General features: G+C 48.1%; 1 protein-coding gene across 1 annotated transcript; it reads right to left on the minus strand.

The window, feature by feature from the left end:
• Positions 1-1,129: 1,129 nt before the first annotated feature.
• On the minus strand, positions 1,130-18,105 carry p4hb (prolyl 4-hydroxylase, beta polypeptide). Its single transcript, XM_083693754.1, has 11 exons — positions 17,770-18,105; positions 15,352-15,558; positions 12,803-12,936; positions 12,410-12,547; positions 8,992-9,096; positions 8,639-8,764; positions 8,095-8,295; positions 7,354-7,474; positions 5,845-6,026; positions 3,664-3,780; positions 1,130-1,259 (listed from the first exon to the last, which is right to left on the minus strand). The coding sequence occupies exons 1-11, from the start codon at positions 17,906-17,908 to the stop codon at positions 1,191-1,193; spliced, it is 1,539 nt and encodes a 512-aa protein (XP_083549880.1). The 5' UTR covers positions 17,909-18,105; the 3' UTR covers positions 1,130-1,190.

Genomic DNA, 18,105 nt, shown 5'->3' on the forward strand with positions numbered 1-18,105 from the left:
TATACTAAATGAAAATACAATTAAATAAAACAAGCACGATTTTTCCCAAAGTTTTAACCTTTTTTTTTTTTCTCTTCTCTTTAAAAAAAATATTTGTCAGCAGCCGTGCTGAAATGAGAGGGAAACTGAACTGAAAATGAACATATGATTTGTAGAGGGAATGAAGGCAGAGAGAGAGAAAGAGAGGAAAGAGAGAGGAAACAAATGAAGTGAGCCTCAGATTGGTCTCTGCTACAAATGCATATATTGTTGTCCAGGGGCCCCTTGTGTCACACAGAACACACTCCTCTTCATTTTCTTGTTACTCTTTACAAAATGAGAAATATACAGGATGGCCCCAAGTCCCCTGAGTGATGAGTCCATAACATAACATGCCACCATACACAACCATGGCCCTTCCACTGTCCTAGGAGAGGAACACACACACTGGCAGCCCGCCCCCCCATGCCCCTCCACACCCCAAAACCTACAGCTTCAGGCTAGCCTTAACTTTCCCCTACACCCCCCACCCCCATACTGAACAACGACAGGGAGGGGGGGGGGCAGGAGGTGGGTTGGTGGGGGAGGAATTTGACAGGAAAATCACAGAACTGTAGAAAATAAAAACCCCGAAACAATTAGTGAACTGGACATGTCAAGTATCTCTCAATGCCGTTTTCTTTTTAAACATTTGGTTCATAATATACAAGGCAAACTCCACCGTCGTTTTGAGGGAGGAGCTTGGTAAGGAGAAGACTCCCCCCAGGGAGAGGTGGCGTGCTGTTCGGTTCTGTTCTGCTTAGTCCCCCGTGAGGGGAACAAGACAACGAGACAAGTCCATCTGGGCCGAAGGGTGGAAGAGGCGGCTGTATGTCCTTCGGCAACGCCAGGGGGGACATGTTCCGAGACTTCGTCACACAACGCTGCAGGTAGAAACGCGCCGTCTAGACCAGGTGTGAATGCCAGAGGCGTATGAATAGGGAGTCATACCAGCTCTATACGTTACATTTCTACCTACGACGTTGTATGAACGCGTGACCTCGCTGGATACACCCCCAGCTGGCTGGTTGGTTGGTTGAGGAGCAGGCAAGGAATATTAGTGTTCACAGATCAGGACAGGGGGGAGGTTCTTCGAGAGGTGGAGGTGATGGTGGTTGGTAGGGGTAGGGGTGGGGTGGGGGGTTCGTCTCTCCTCTCTCCTTCGCCAGCTCTTATAACTCGTCGTGTCCGTCCTCTCCGTCGGAATCTGAGCCGTCTTGCTCGTCCAGGTCTTCCAAATCCTGGGGAGAGAAAGAGGGAAAGACAGGAGAGGAGGAGAGGAGAGAGGAGAGGAAGAGAGGAATGGAGTTACAAATCAGTCCTCTGTCAGTCAGTCTGGTCTGATTTTAGTCTGCATGCCATTCCCAGTATAGGGCTTTATGCATATTTCTCTAACTACATAGTCTGCTTGAGAGGTGGTCCTAGGTGGAACACATGCATGAGCCATGTCTATGGGGACACAATCCTACCCTACATGTCCAGCTATTCCTTTACCCAATCAGAGGACTAGACAGTGCACGTGTGAGTGTCACAGGCACCCGTCTTCCTTCAAGGCCCCCCTGCCTACAGTGATGGATGTTCAGCTGGGCTCAAAGGGTGTAAGCAAAATCCCGTCATTTCCTTACAGGAAAATGACATCTTCGTCTCGCATGGTTAGTTTGTCACTGCTAGAGGGGGAGGGAAGGGGGGGCTGGAGGACGGGTGGGGGGACTGGGGATAGTGTTGACTGAAGTCTGTGTGGGTGGTGTTTACTAAAATGTGCGTTTGATGCTGCACGTATGGGTCTTTTTACAGCTGTCGAGAGGCCAGGGTCTGGAGGGAGAGCCAGGTAAACAGTGGCGAAGGCGACAGCTGCGGTGGGCATTAGTGACTCTACGAAGGGGGTGTAGTGGTGGCTGGAGTGTGTGTGTGTGTGTGCTTGTGCATGTGGCCGCCTGGGTGTGCATGCGGGTGGGGGGTTTGAGCTAGTTTGAGCTGGATCTAGCAGCCGAGAGATGTGGTCTTGGATGCGTTCCCTTGTCTTGGCGCCCAGAGAGGTGCCAGAGAGGGTGAGAAACCCCAGCCCTCATCCCCTCCATCTCTCCAAAGCCCTCAGCTCTTTGAGAAGCATTAGAGCCAGATTACTGCCTGCTGGCCTTGGAGTCATCTGGCCTTCGGGCTTCTAGATGGAGGGGGAGACGATCACCATGGGGACAGAAGTCTGACGACACAGAAGTAACATTTGTAGGGGGCGGAGATGAAGGGGGATTCCCCTTGGATTCAATTAAGACTGATCATCATTCCTCAATTGTTTTTAATAAACTTCACATTATGCACAAACTTCATAATGTGCTTGGTTTTACACCAACAAATAAATGCATTCCTGATTCGATTGACTAATGCATTCTGGACTCTTATGTGGATCGAGTGCATCAGGCTTAGACTGCTACTTCATTGATGAGAACGGCCATAGACTGACGCATGTCTATGGGTCCGACTCCTAATCCCTTTGCCTGGGTGATGTCATACTGTACATGCCCAAGAGTAATGACGCCCTGCAGGCATAGCTTACCGTCTCATGAAGCCAGGCTCAAGGACCGGGTCTAGCAGTCACCCCAATGCAAACTTAAACCGTTATCCTTCAGTAGCGTGTTTGACCTCAGATAAGGGGTCATTTCTTAGGTTACGACCCAAAATCCTCACACCCACCCCAGACTGTGTAGCATGCACAAGCGTTGCAAAAATAGGTTTACATTCTAATCAATTCCGTTCTATTCTAGGTTCAACATGATAACCAAACGATCGCCTGGCCTACGCACTTCAGAGGCCTGACTCGGATCAGGACCAGGATCGAGTTCAGTGGCGAACGTGCATGAAGATGTCATCTCTGCATCATGACGCCATTTTTATGCACATTCGCCATTTGAGTTTCTAACCACCTAATACAGTAAATTAATATGGTGAATTGAAAAGGGCCTATTGTTTCCCTATTGTTGCATGCATAGTCTAATGCAAGAAGTGTATCAAATAGAACAAATTCTTCCAAGAGCTGCTCTAGCAAGGCCATTTCTCTGTTACCAAGGCCTACAGACTCCTCTATGACAGGAGAGAGGGGCTGGAGAGACCAGAGAGAGTGAGAGAAAGAGGAGCTGGGTGGAGAAATGAGGGGATGGGTGGAGGGTGGAGGAAAGAGGGGGAGGGTCTCTGCAAGGCCAAGTGTGTGACACGTTTCCATCCTGGAGCACTGAAAAACACAGCTCTAACATACCCAACAGCTAATATAGCTTGTGGCTATCAATAGCCAGCCATTACACATAGGCATAGGACTCAGCAACTGGGACTGGGGTAGTCTATAGGTGCAGAGCATGGGCTCCATCAGGGGAGGCTAGTCGAGGTAGAAATCAGAGGACGGGCTCATCGTAATGGATGGAATGAGGAAAGGTACCAAACACACGTTTATCTTCTTCTGTTTCTATGCATTACAATGAGCCCGTCCTCCGATTTCTACCTCCAGCAGCCTCCCCTTGGCTCTATATAGGTGCAAGAGGTGGGCTATAGAAGTGCAGTGAAGCTTCTATAGGTACATAAAGTGGGCTCTTATGGGGGCAAAATGCTGTGTTTTCAGGGTGACGTAAGACGAAGGTTCTCTGGGGTTCGGCTACTCACGTCAAGGTCCTCTCCGTCCTCCTCCCCGTCTCCGGCCGGGGCTCCGCCCTCCTTGCCGCCGCTCTCCAGGAACTTGGAGAAGCCCTCCAGCGTCCTCTCGCCGTTGTAGTCAATCACCTGGGAGAAGGAGGAAGGGACGGCACACGTTAAGACTACGGAGGTCGAGAGGGGACACACTTAATGTCACAGTTCCGCTGAGGAAGGATATGCAAGTGAGTGGGATAAAGTTGAAAACTTCACCCACTGGCTAAAACTGGCACATTTACAGTAAAATGTGTTAATGTGCATTGTCCCTGTTTAACTACATTTAATACAGTCAAGTAAATGGGTCGTTTTAGGGTCCAAAGTTGAGCAAACAATAGTGAGTAGTTTGTTCAATATTTGTGGACAGTTTTATTATTACCTCTTTTCTACATGCTCTGCAGTCTGATGAGACTTCCAATATTGTGTGTGGGGGGGGGGGGGGGGGGGGGACGTGCCAAAGTGACTTGAGAAAGTCAATAACATTTTAGACTACAACCTCAGCCAATGAGCAGTCAGGAGGAGATCATAACTGACCAATGGTGGGGATGAGGAGAAGGCCAAAACGTGTGCTGGTTTATGACCATCATGTTTATGGCTGCTGTCCGAGTTATTATTGGGTTTTAACCTTTAGAAGCTCAGACTGAGGCCAGTCGTGGAGCTCTACCTCCAGGCTCGACACCTACAGTCTCAGTCACTTAATACAGAGCTGTCAGACAGAGCTAGCCTGATGCAGCTGCCACCGCCTCCATCTCTGGCCCCATCACATGGTGGGCTATGGCAAGGTCAGAGGCTTAAACCTCAGGCGTTTAACAGGGGAGTCCCAGCATTCAGCTCCTAATTAAGGCTGCCTGACTCTCCCCACGGACCCACTGCTGTGGGCTCCGACAGTGCAGGATACAGCAGAGCCTTAGGCAGTTTTGCCAACTCGGTTAGAAATATGGAACTTTCATGGGCACCATTCTGGCATCAAAAGTTCCATTACAATTGCATTGTAATAAGAACACACTCTAGAATGTTATTGTCGTGGAATTCTTGGATACAGTACTTAAAGGGTGGCTTGACATAACTTAAAAAGGGGGGGTCTACAAGAGCCATGGTGAGGGTGACCCATGTCAGAGGGGTTGGGGCGCTTTAGGGAGTCGTAAACACCAACACAATCACCATGGAGTCACTTGCTGGGTCAGGTGTCGGCACCTGTAGCTAGCGATGCTAGTGCGGCTAAATCAGGAGCCCGAGGAACTCTGGAACTTCTGTAGCAATTACTTATCTGATCAAACACCCCACGCGCCCCACATGTGTAACGGTGTGAGATAATTAAGAAAGGAGCAAACTGATATTAGACAGGATGGATGGAGGGATAGGTGGGTGGTGGCCCTGGCCCTAAGCAAGGCTTGAGTAGGTGTTTACTGAGAGAGAGAGGAAGGAAGGGCCAAGACAAAATTACAAACTGACAGAGATCCGACCTCTCTCTCGTGAGGGGCTCGGTTTTCAAAGAGGTTGCCAGACGATAGATCGCCCGGCTATGTCTGGGGAATGAGCCATTGAAAAGATATGCGGTGACAATCTTAACCCTAAGGGAAACAAGACCCTATAGACTGAAACCCAGCCTTCTCCAAAAGGGGTGTAAGCAAGACTAGAGTATATGCATGTGGATATGCTGGTGGAGGCAGAAATCGGAGGATGGGCTTGTTGTAATGCATGGTATGGAATGAGGAATGGTATCAAACAAGTGTTCCGACTTCTACCTCCACCAGCCTCCCCTGATACACAGCACAGAGGTGTAGAATTCCCCTCCACTTGTCTCCATGACCTAATGTGGGAAGGCACTGGGGACTAGTGAACTAGAGAACCATGACGTGACTAAATGTCAAAACATTTCCTCATTGGTGGACTTAATAAAGACTCTGTTGGGAAGCAGCAGAGAGCAAGGTGGTGGTGTTCCAGAGCACCTACACTGCAGTCATACTGGCTGCCCAGGGCATCAGGTTGCTGTATCATACGGATGTGGTTCCTGAGATGTTAAACACCACCAGCCATTTGTGAAATCTGTTATCGGTATAGGTGACCTGTCACTCCACCGTTTACCACTACCACCATGTAACTAACTAACTAACTAACTGACACACACTCAGGCAAACACGCACACACACGCCTCACCTTGCGCTCATCTCCGGCGGGGAAGTACTTGAGTGTGGGGAAGCTGTGGACCTTGACAGACTCGATCTCATTGGCGGTGGAGTCCATCATGGCCACAATGACGTCAGTGCTGTCCAGGAACTTCTCCCCCAGCTTTTCCCAGATGGGAGCCAGCTGCTTGCAGTGACCGCACCAGGGTGCATCTGAGGAGGGGAGGGGAGAGGAGAGGTTAGGGTCATGGGAGGAGAGGTTAGGGTCAGGGCAGGGGCAGGTAGCTTGTACCAGATGGGGGCCAGCTGCTTACAGGGTGCATCTGAGGAGGAGAGGGAAGAGGTTGGGGTGGAGGCTCCAGGGGAGAGATGCTGGCAGTGGAGACAGAATTTGGAGGACGGGCTCATCGTAATGCATGGAATGGAATGAGAGAATGGTATCAAAAACGTGTGTTTGATACCATTCTCTCATTCCGTCCATGCATCACAATGAGCCCATCCTCCTACCTCCACCAGCCTCCCCTGATTGATGTGATGTTATCATACAGCTTTAGCATCGCTATGACTACTCCCTGACACACACATGCTGTTTGAATGCATGAAAAACCCTCAGGCAGCAGTGCTTCGGATACAGCATCATTTTAACAATGGAAACCAAGAGGGGAGAATAGTCTGCCACTGCCAGGCCAACACACACACACAGTTACATTAAGCCTGTAGGCTCTGGTTGATCTGGCTGGCAGTTAGGTTGATGACAGCCCACCCGTAGGGACAGGGAGAAGGGCGCACACACAAAGCGCACGTGCACCGTCGACCTTCCACCTCAGCTTAACACCCCCGCTCCCCCCCAACCTCGCCCAGATAGGAAATACCCCCTGCCTACACGCATGTATGCGCGCACGCACACACACACACAAAATCCCCCGATGAGCAACTGACTGTGAGCAACATCAAAGCTCGCAGGCATGGAACATTCCTCCACTCTCTCAACGGAGGTGCAATTTCAGGAGCCGAGAGTTCTATAAAAAAAGAAAATCCCTGTCTGCGACTAAATTTATCTTCATGTTTTCTTCCTCAGTGTCTCGGGTTACACATTGATTAGTTGTGTGTGTGTGTGTGTGTGTGTGTGTGTGAGAGAGAGGGTGTGTGTGTGTGAGAGAGTGTGTGTGTATGGCAGATCTGTGACTCGATAGCCCGCCTCATGGCTTGAGCATCAGCAGGGGCTTATCACGAGTGGGTGAGGGTGCAGGAACTTGGGGGGGGGGGGGGGGGGGGGGGGGAGGACGACAACGAGGGTTTCAGCCCCAGGAGCTATCTAGCTAGCTATTCAGCTCCACATCACCCCTTCTATGCTGTGTAATCAAGCAAGAGCGCCTCAGAATATGTCAGGGCCACTCAGCCTCCCTCGTACACACACACACACACCGGCCCTCGTCATGTGGGTGGGCAAATAGACGCTATCGAGATTGAAGAGAGAGGGGGTGAGGGGCGAGAGAGAGAGAGAGTGTGTGAGAAAAAGGGGGAGGTGACTCTTTCTTACAGAACTCGACAAAGACGTTCTTGGTGGGGTCGAAGACGACCTCCTCGAAGTTCTTTCCGACCAGGGTTCTGACGGGGTTCTTGTCCCAGTCCTCGGGGATGTCCTGGCTCATCAGGTGGGGCTGCAGGAAGGACAGAAAAGATGACATGATAAATAAATAACAATAAATACAGAACCGTTTCTAAACCACTAGTCTGTCCACTAGTGGTTCTTCCTCTGGTTGATGGTATTGGTCCATGATGGCGGCGACCCTCATAAGAAATAATGCAATATCGGCAAGAGTATTTGCTAGCTCAAAGTTTGACATTTGGGCTCCACATATAGATTATTTGTCCTTACGCAACCAACTTGGATGAAGTCAATACACATCTAGTTCAAGTTTGACATTTGGGGTTCCGCATTTAGTTTCCGCGTCCTAACGTAACCAACTTGGACGAACGTCAATACGCACAGGGACAGAGACAGCGTGTGCTGCACAGTTAGTCTACGTCTGCTCGTTTAATTCAGCGACGGCGGTAGGCTGTCAGCAGTGACAGAACGGGTAATGGAGACCCAGTCTAACTGCCGACTCATCAATGTCTACAGTAGGGCACGGGGACGGGCCGTCCTGTAGTCTGGCGTCCTGGGATGTGCCCTACTCCACTGAACTAAACGGAGAGCAACTGTGTTACTTCCCTAGTAACAGAGTTTCCCCTGGTAGCGTATACACATTCACTCCACCCACTCACTCACTCCACCCACCTTGAGTTTTCCCTCTGCGAACAGTGTGCAGAAGCTGATGATGTTCTCAGCGGTGATGGCCTCGCTCTCAGGCCTGTACTTGGTCATCTCGTCCTCCAGGGTGATCAGGCGGATGGCAGGACACTCCTCCTTCTTCAGGCCAAAGAACTCCAGGATGCGCTGGTTGTCGTCGACCTCACTGTCGATGAAGATGAACAGAATCTGGAGGAGGAGGAAGGTATACTGGTTAAGGTATGATACGTACACAGTGACAAGGCCTCAAGGCTACAGTCACTAGTACAGGTGATCACGAGTACAATCTCGCAGTGACGGTCACACGTGTAAAAAGAGTCTCATTACTTCGAAATAGAATTTAGCTTTTTTGAGAAGTGATAATATGTTCCATAACTATCATATGTGGTTATTCTTCAGCATTTGACAACAGGAGCTAAAAAGCTTCATAAGAACTTGGGTACAAGGAGCTCCAAAGGGCCCCTCTCTGTGACGTAGTTCTGTTCAGCCCAGAGCCGTATAGACATCTCTCTTTAGATTCAGGTCCACTCACCTTGCCCTTGAACCCCTCGGCAGCCTTCTTGAACTGGGCCATCTTGTCCTGGAAGTCCTCGCCTCCCTTGGGCACGAACATCAGGATGTGGGACTTGATCTCCCCTCCGAAGATTTTGGGGGCGGTCTGAGGAACAAAAACAATAACATGACATCCGATGTTGGACGCCACATTGTTCATGTGCAGCGTGAGTGGAAGAGGTACTTTATGTCTGTTAGAGAGAGCGAGGGTGTATGGGATGCATCAGTGTGGTCCTTTATCTGTTCAGTGAACTTGATGACCACTCTGTGTGTGTAAAAGTGAGTGGTAAAGTGTGTGTGTGTGTGTGTGTGTGTGTGTGTGTGTGTGGTTACCTGCTCGGTGAACTCGATGACCAGAGGCAGCTGGTTGGCCTTGATGAAAGCCAGCAGGCTCTGTTTGTCCAGCTCTCCATCGAAGGTGTTGCGGCCTTCATCGAACTGGAAATGGGAAGGAAGAAAATCTATATTGATACAAGGACGTGTGTGTGTGTTGCAGCATTCAAACTACATGAGGAAAACCCCCCGACATGGAAACTTTCAGCAGGGCCCAAACCCACCAACCCTCCCATCCACACAGTTGCTGCCCTGCCTGTCTATCCATCCATCCATCTATTCTGCCTGGGAATGAACTCTGCTCAACCTTAAACATAGATTTACCAGACAAGCTCCCTTAAGTCCCTGGTAACCCCCAGCTGAAAAGACCCGCAGGGCTAAATTGAGTTTTATTGAGTGTTAAGAATAGCGCTGCTAAGACAGTGCCTGCTGGGCACTCACTGCATACAAACACGTGTGTGTGTAGGTGTGCGTGCGTATGTGCGTGTGTGTGTGTAGGTAGGGGTGCGTGTGTGTGTGTGTGTGTAGGTAGGGGTGCCTGTGTAGGTAGGTATGGGTGCGTGTGTGTGTGTAGGTAGGTATGGGTGCGTGTGTGTGTGTAGGTAGGTATGGGTGCGTGTGTACAGTAGGTGGGGGTGCGTGTGTAGGTGTAGGTGCGTAGGTGGGGGTGTGTATCTGTGCGCGCACATGTCGGTGGGGGGTTGACCACAGGACTTCCGGGCATTGACCACTGCTGGGTGAAACCCGAGCTCTAAGTGTTAGTCATAAACAAGTCACTGGGTAGAGGGGTGGCGGTGGTTTTGGAGGGGTGGGTGTGGGCTGCAGCTGTTTACCAAAAAGTAGCTCAAGCTTTGGGATCAATTTCTAAACTGTGGGCAAGGAGCCATATCAGTAGTGTGGGTGTGTGTTTAATCCCACCCTGATACACACCCACCCTGGGCCAAGCGATGACAGTGGAATCTCAAAGGCCTAACCCTCACATCTCATAAGAGAGGGAGGGTTAGGCCTTTAAAATGACAGTCAGAAATCTGCTGAACGTTTTTTTTTTATGTAGCTACCAGGCTTTCTTAAAGAGCAGTGATTAATTACAATGTTCAGAGGCACGGCAACTATATAAAAGCCGTCTGAGGGTGTGGGAGAAATGTTACAAGTCCGATCTTGCCCCCTCAAGCCAAACCAGCAGCTCCTAGGTAATTACAGTACTTTAACTGAATCAGGTTGACGTTCAATATGCAGGCAGCATGCCTCTAGGCTAGCGTTGGAGAGGAGAAGCATACTGGCCCTGTTTGAATACATCAAAATGCATCCTCCCTCCCTCCCTCAGTAAATAACTGATCTGATTACGACTGGATTGATGAAAGCAGGGCAGTGAAATGGTTGCTTTGTCCTGTTCAAAGCAAGGAATTAGGTATTAAGGAATTAAGTATTCCACAGCCCATGTTTACAACCTAAATCACCAATCCTATGCTTTGAAATCTGTGTAGGGGAGAGTGGCCAAGTGTACAGTTCAGGGACAAGGATTGAGAATTGGGACAGAGCCTTGGTTTACAACTAAAACCTTAGAGTACCCCGCTGGCCTTGTTGACGAGAGAAGATTTATCGGGTGATAACAAGATTATATTTGACATAACATTTAATACGTTATGCAAAGGACCAAGCCCTCGTGGGGCCATGACAGCTCGTGTAACATTAATGACCTGTCCATGTGGGCTCTGGCCTACTTCTGCCGCATCATGCTGCATTCACGCCATCTGAAAATCCGAAACGTCAGTGTTGAAATTAACTCAAGTTATTTGCGTAGCGCTCTCTATTGGTTGATTCTGATGCTCTCCGAGTGGGGAAACTCAGGAGCTATATTTTTGCAACACGTTTCCAAGTCAGAAGATTCCCTATTTCAGAGAGCACATGAATGGCACATAAGTCCTCTTAGCCATAGAGTTATAAACCCTAGAGGGAGCACTGCTCTAGGGAAATAACTCAATGACTGACCTACTTCAGCCAGGGTCAGGCCTCTTGGCTGACTAGCACAGGTCAAATATGCCTGCCAACAAGCTTTATAAGATGCAAGAGGCTCGAAATATGGTTATGCAATTAGGAATACTACATTGTGCCAAGTTAATTTGAGACTTGTGAGGAGTCGACTCTTGGAATTCTCAAGAGTCTGAGTTGACTCCAAATATTGAGGGGGAGAAGAATCAACTCCAGCTGGACTCTCATGACTGACTCCAAATTCCACTGCTAACGTATGTCTGAGACAACAAAAACGGTACATAATGTCTCGTAGAGAATGGCAATCTTCTTCTGATGCATCGCTAGTCCAGTCAAATTGTTTTTAAGCACATATGCATGCTTCCTGACACCGTAGTTATAGTAATTTTGGGACAGTTTGCCATTTGAGTCAGACAAACTACGTCATCTCTGCATCATCACTCGAATAAAAAGGGAACCCCTCATCTTGCCATCAAAGTGAACGCCCACTGGCAGGATATCAAGTGTAAAGGGGAGAATCTGTGGTGGCAGAAGTGGAGCAGCCAAAAAAGGAATCTCCAGGGGGCAAAACAAAAAGATAACAGTGCCTTCTTTCAAACATGGTTGTCTCGAACAGTCTCAAAAACAAGGCACTGCACTTGGACAGCAGCCCTACGTCATGTTGTCATCCATTCACTGACACTAGCCGGAGGCTAGCTCGAGGAAACACTATTACCTAATACAGCTGTTAGCCATCCAGCTAGTCACTTCCTTAGCTTCCCTCACTAGCTTGATGACCTCATCATCCTACATGACAAACACAGCAATGTGCCCAAAAGCAAGCTGACGGGACCTGAGGAGAAACGCTAGTCTAAGCATCCACAGATCTCTGCCGCTTAGGAGCTAACATTAGCTTCAGAGACCGGATAGCGTGATCGGTATGGGGTCGAAGGGATCGCTTTACCTGGCTGAGAATGGGGTGTAGGGGACGCGTTGGTCATAAAGCATCCGGCCTGTCACCGCCACCCTCCTTCGGCTGCCCATAAGGATGTGAAAGTCATCGTGGTATGCGATACGCACATGATATAATCGAATATTAATAATGGATTTAGAACCCTGTTCTCATGTTTTTTTTTTCCAGGATTTGATGACGGGCAGTATCCACTGGACAGCAGAGGAGGACACTGCAGAAATGGCCGTGCATTCAATGCAAAGGTATGGGCTAGAGGCAGCAGAGAGTAGCCCACAGTGCATAGGAGTCAGGTGAACTGAATGACTAGAGAAGTGCACCTGAACTTGACACGGCTGGAGGAGCTCCGTAGGATATTTGGTGCGAGAAAGTCATGACCTGTATGTGATCAAAGCGTTCACCTAGTTCCCTTCCCGTCACCGGGCCATGGTGGATACCAATTTAGGCCACCTGGCTCGTGTCTCGCCCACAGACAGTTACCTTCTTGAAGAGGACGACTCCGTCCTTGGTGACCTCGAACTTGGCGAAGATGGCGTCGTCCGAGGTGATGGCGAATGGAGCGTCATCGACGGCCTCTGCTGCCTTCAGGAAAGCCTTTGCTCCCTCGGACTCAGCATCCTGGAGGAAGGGGGGGATGCTTAGACTATGAAAGGTCTTACTACAAAGACACATGTTCATCTACTTGAAGAGTACAAAGTGAACTGAATGACTGAAAAATCGCCAACTTTCTTAGTCTTAGTAAATATGTTATATGTAAATATAATATGTTACAAAAACAATTAGGATCACTCCTAAAAGTGTCATGGTGGACAAAACAAAACTTCCACAGGGTCAGATTTCAGAGCAGCAGGTCAGACGGTTCTCAAGTCTCACCTTGAAGAAGCCGATGACGGCGACCTCGTTGTCAGCGATTAGGGACTCTGCCTGGGTCACCTCCCCAAGGGTGATGGCGGCGGGACCAGTACGCTTCTTCAGCCAGTTGACGATGTCGTCAGCCTGTCTGCCAGCTGCAGGGGGAGAACAAAACACAGACACAGTAACTCTGGGGCCCCGTTCCAACATGATTACAAGAGATCCTTCCTTGTTTCCTATGTTGTTGGAATGACTGGGCAGACTCAGATGGTTAGCGAAAGAAAAACAAGATCATTTTTCAACCGTGTAGAAATCAATAACTCTGCAAAGGGAGAGAGGAAGGAAGGAATGATGGATGCATTCTAGAGTGTTTGAACAGCGCCCCAAGCCAGGTCGCATGACCAAGGCTAGCTCAATGGAGACAGATGGTACAGCCTACCACAGATCAAACAAAGCTTCTGGGAGACCTGACTGTAAAGCAAATTTACACTGGCCTCACGGTGGTGATCTAGAATAAGCACTGCCAGCAGGACAGCCTCTATAAATCTACTGGAAGGCCCATTACCACAGACAAAGGACAGCCCAACACCTTGTTTGGTCAAACAAAAGCCTTGATAATTCATTTCTTTACTGAAGGTTTATTTCCTTATTTAACGTTCATTTAGCCTGAGAAAGTAATTAAGAACATTCTCTTTTACAATATTGACCTGGTTAAACCTTGATAATGGCCAGCTAAGAAAGGAAACATACCTCCCCAAATCCTCAGACCTTGTATGTGCGAGATAACAAATAAAACGTAAGCTTTTCTGAGAACCAAACTCATCCTTTAAACGGACGCATGATTAATCAGGGAATTATAAGAAAGGCCAATGACTCAATAGTGCAGCAACTCCACAGAGCAATGCACCAGTCAGTTACAATCAGACAGACAGCTGGAGAAGGGATCCTGCTGTATAGCCTGTGGTCATGTGAGTTCACCACACTTAGTGAGAGAGAGAGAGAGAGAGACAGAGCGAGAGACAGAGCAGAGGAAAGGAGGAGAGTCAGAGAAACAGAGAAAGAGACAGTAAGGGAGACTGAAAGACGGAGATAAAGTAATCGAAAGTGAGAAAAAAGTGTTAGAGAGAGACAGAGAAAGTGAGTGAAAGTGAGAAAGGGAGAGAGAGAGAGAGAGAGAGAGAGAGAGACGGACAGAGAGTGCTAGAAGCTGGCTGCAAGTCAAGCCTGTCCCGTACAAAACCTCAACCCTTCCCAGTTCCCACCCCTTCTTAGTCCACAGCCAAGCCCAGCCAGGGACTGACAACGTGCGGAACGGCACATCGCACAGCTGGGTCTGACTGGACAGGAGGGAGGGAGGGAGGGAGAGAGGGAGGGAGGGAGGGAGGAAGCGTGGGGAGAACGTGTTAGTTTAGTCACAGTCATGTGGGGGGGAGAGAGAATAGCTCATTGGCTAACTCATTCATCCTGTTGGCTGATAGGAGTCACATTACTAGACATATGGGAAGTCATTACACTCTCTGTGTGTGTGAGACACAGCACACAGGAGATGTGTGACATCTCAGCTTTTGTTTTGCATCTCACACTGTGTGTGTGTTCCTGTGTGTATGTGTTCAGTATATATGAATACTGAAAAATGAACCATGCCTTACTCCCTACTTTGGGAGGACTCACTGATCTAACGCGACTTGATGGGTGAAAGCAGGAACCGCTCTCTTTGATCCGTTCCAATCACGTTAGGTGACTGATTAGGTTACGTCAAGGAAGGATGGAAGGGTGCATTTTTAGAAGGAGGCAAAGAGGACCAGCGTCACCTTTTAAAAAAATAATTCTCTGATCAGCAGCATGCAGGGTTGATCAAGATCATATTTGACTACTTCCTAACACAATGGAGATTAACACGGATTACATCACATTGTTCCTAATAGCTTTCCCATTCATGGAGGTAATTAGCAAGGAATTTTAGTAATTGGGTTGATTTAGATTAAGATCAACAAAAGGCTTGTAATTGAATATGACAGTTTTTTTTTTTTTTTTTTTTTTTTTTTTTTTTTAAATAGGGGGTGAATGGGGAAAGACTCCATAATGTTCTCAAGGTACACCGGTCAGAACTGGTGCATCACAATAAGACAGTTTGACAGACAACCATCAATACTATTATACATGACAAGATTCGGATCTCTACTGCCCACTAATTCCATGTAGTGTCAAATTCATTGGCTGAATCAAGTGGGAGTACTACTAGGCAGTTGCTGGGATAAAAAGTGCCAGAGGAGGCTGGTGGAGGTAGAAATCAGGAGGGGCTCATTGTAATGCATGAAACGGAATGAGGATTGGTACAATGCATGGAATTCCTCATCCCATGCACTGTTTGGTACCACTCCTCATTCCATTCATTACAATGAGCCCGTCCTCCGGTTTCTACCTCCACCAGCCTCCCCTGAGACACTGTCGCTCTCCAGAGCCAGGAGTTCGGACCACTGACCCGACATGTGAGGCCAGAACCAATTCACCACATACGTCTTTACTATTGACATTATAACATCTGTGCTCCCGTTGATGTTACTACTCACCGGAGTACTCTTTGGGCGACTCCTTCTCTCCCCCCTTGAAGAACTTGATGGTGGGGTACCCGCGCACGCCGTACTCCTGTGCCAGGTCGGCCTCCTCGGTGGCGTCCACCTTCCCCAGGCGGATATTTGAGCCCTCTGCCTTCAGCATGCCCGCTGCCTTGGCATACTCTGGGACCAGGGCCTTGCAGTGGCCGCACCATGGAGCGTCTAGAGACAAGGAGGAGATGGTGGTGTTATAAACATGTTATAACCCATAGTAATATCTAGAAAGTTTGGCTATTTGGCTATGGCAGTGGCGCCATGGACAGTCTTGAGACAAGGAGAAGACAGGGGTGCTACAAATATGTTTGGTACTTTGTTTTTCGTCCCACTGGGGAGTTCATCCCTGACTTTCCATCAATGTGCTTTACAACAGGAAGAACATAAACGTTGGGAGCCACATCTAGAATATGGAAAGTTTGGACATTAAGGTTGACATGACTCAGCGTCAGAGAGGCTAATGGATGCAAATTCTGCACTGGCCAGAGAGAGACTGAGAGATTGTGGCTGACATAATGGAATCAAGGATGTAACGGCGGATATTTGGTTAAAGAAGAATAACAGATTTCTACACGCCAATGAAAGAGGACAGAATGACTAGTATAAGCTGTAGATACGTGTATTAACTGCAAATATGGCTATTGTTTGAACATAAATGATTGACCAATAACACTGACTCATTGACCGTGTGCTGATAAGCGTAATTATAACTTTATGAAAGACTCCAACATCACCATGAGCTAGACAGGCAGTCAGTAATGAGTAATGAGGTTGTAAGCCAAAGTCCAAGGGCCACTTCCTTAAAGTGATGCAATTACTGAATTATTATTGCGTGAAGTGTTGCTACTGCTAATGTATGCATGTATTACTGTGTTAATGTATTATTGTGTTACTACTGTATTCTGTGTTTTCAAAGAGGAGAGCTTGCGAGTAAGAATTGTATTGTACTGTTACACTCCCCTGATGTAGGCTATCCCAGTACACAAGCCAATACAACTTACTTTCAAACCAAAACTTGGCCTACATGTACCATTCTCTCAATACATAAATCAACAACTGTGTTTCCAAAGCAATTTGTTCATACTTCCTTGAAGAATAACACACAATAGCTCTAAAGAGGACGAGTTTAACAGGAGTTCACAGAAGAACAGATGAACTTTGTGAGAAGTACACGTCAACCTAGCACCTCATCCAACCCCCTACAGGTCCCGCCCGTGAGCGAGATACGTGGGCAAACAATATTTGACCCTCCCCCCAACGGCGCTCATTGGAAAGCCCAAGTCGTGGAGCGCTCTCACTGGTTTAGGGGCGCGTCAATACTACAACTATTAAATAAATCAAGAGTTTGACAATCGCGGGACGGGCCTGCTTGTGGTTACATGGAGATTATTAATCCAAGACTACGCTGTGAAGTACAATAGAATCATTTTGTCACGAAGCACTACGGGCGTTAAGACTTGTGTTGTGATAGTATACCACTGCAGCAAACTTTGTCAGTCACTGTCCAACTCAAAAATCAACTAAAACATAAAACTGAAACCGACCAGGAAACCGAAACTCTGCGCACACACAGTACACGTCATTCTTGCAAATGATCAAGGATGCAAAATAGATTCGTTCTCTCAAAATACAGCGGCTCAAGAAACAATGCTTGCATTGTTGAGCAAAACCACAGTTTCTCCATGCTCATCATTGACGCCATGTAGTGTTCTGTCTCGACCGCACACATAACCAATAACAGCGTCTTGCAAACCTATTGTAAGAGGTCACAGTAAACTCAGAATCTATCCATGGAGCCTGGGACAGAAATCTTCAACAAATACGGCCAGTCTGGGTTTCATCCCACAGACAGTAGATGGTAGATAGGGTCAAATAAGGATGCAGTGCTTCTACATGTAAATGTTTAATACATGTGCCGAAGACTGGCAGAGTCAAGATTATGTTTTCCCATGATAACAACTACATTATTTCATTCCAAATTAACAAATTAGTCTTGCCATGAGAAACATATGGACATTGGCAGTGAGAGGGGGGGGGATAGGCTTTGGTTGGCTAGTCTTGAACTCTTGACTGAGAAGCTCCAGTGAAACCAACAGGGAATGGACAACCTACAGGCCGGGATAGCTATTAGCAAGCTGCACAATAATTTGAGTTGGCCAAGCAAAATGATAACACATGCTAACTGGCTAGCGAGCTAAGCACTGACGCGTCGCTATGCCGTTCCATGCCGCGGTGGTGGAGCTACGGTGAAATTGAGCGTGATGACAGGAGCGGCGGTGGAACTATTTAACCCCTTACCGAAATAAATTAGCTAACAACATAGCATGTAAGTTCGGGTTCGTCGCCCTGGAGAGGTGGCGGGTGGGTCGATATACTTACAGAATTCAACGAGGATATTTGGGTGAGCTTTCAACGCCTCCTCGAAGTTACTTTTCTTCAGCACCAGCACATCATCCTCTTCGCCGATGTCTGCCCTGCTCGCCACGACCAGTGTGCAGAGTAGGAAAAACTTCAACATAGTTGCTTGTCGACTGCGTCTTCTGACAGAGAATTGCTTCGTAGCTACAGTGGAATGAGCTACCGACGGAAATGAAGTGTAGTTAGGTCGTTTTTTCTTGTTACGGGTAGAATGGTGGCTTGTATTTTGTGTCTGCCGCTACTAACGTGGCATTGCGCGCAGGAACGAGAGGGGTCACCAGCAGTGCGCAGGCGCAT

The sequence above is a fragment of the Argentina silus genome, assembly GCF_951799395.1.
Source record: "Argentina silus genome assembly, chromosome: 22".
Taxonomy (NCBI): Eukaryota; Metazoa; Chordata; class Actinopteri; order Argentiniformes; family Argentinidae; genus Argentina; species Argentina silus.

Excerpts from the sequence above, each read along its gene's own strand:
- p4hb (XM_083693754.1), bottom strand. The coding sequence starts at position 17,908 with ATGTTGAAGTTTTTCCTACTCTGCACACTGGTCGTGGCGAGCAGGGCA. Across the intron at positions 12,937-15,351 it reads GTCGCCCAAAGAGTACTCCG|CTGGCAGACAGGCTGACGAC; the intron begins GTGAGTAGTAAC and ends CTCCCCCTGCAG. Across the intron at positions 7,475-8,094 it reads TCGCAGAGGGAAAACTCAAG|CCCCACCTGATGAGCCAGGA; the intron begins GTGGGTGGAGTG and ends TCCTTCCTGCAG.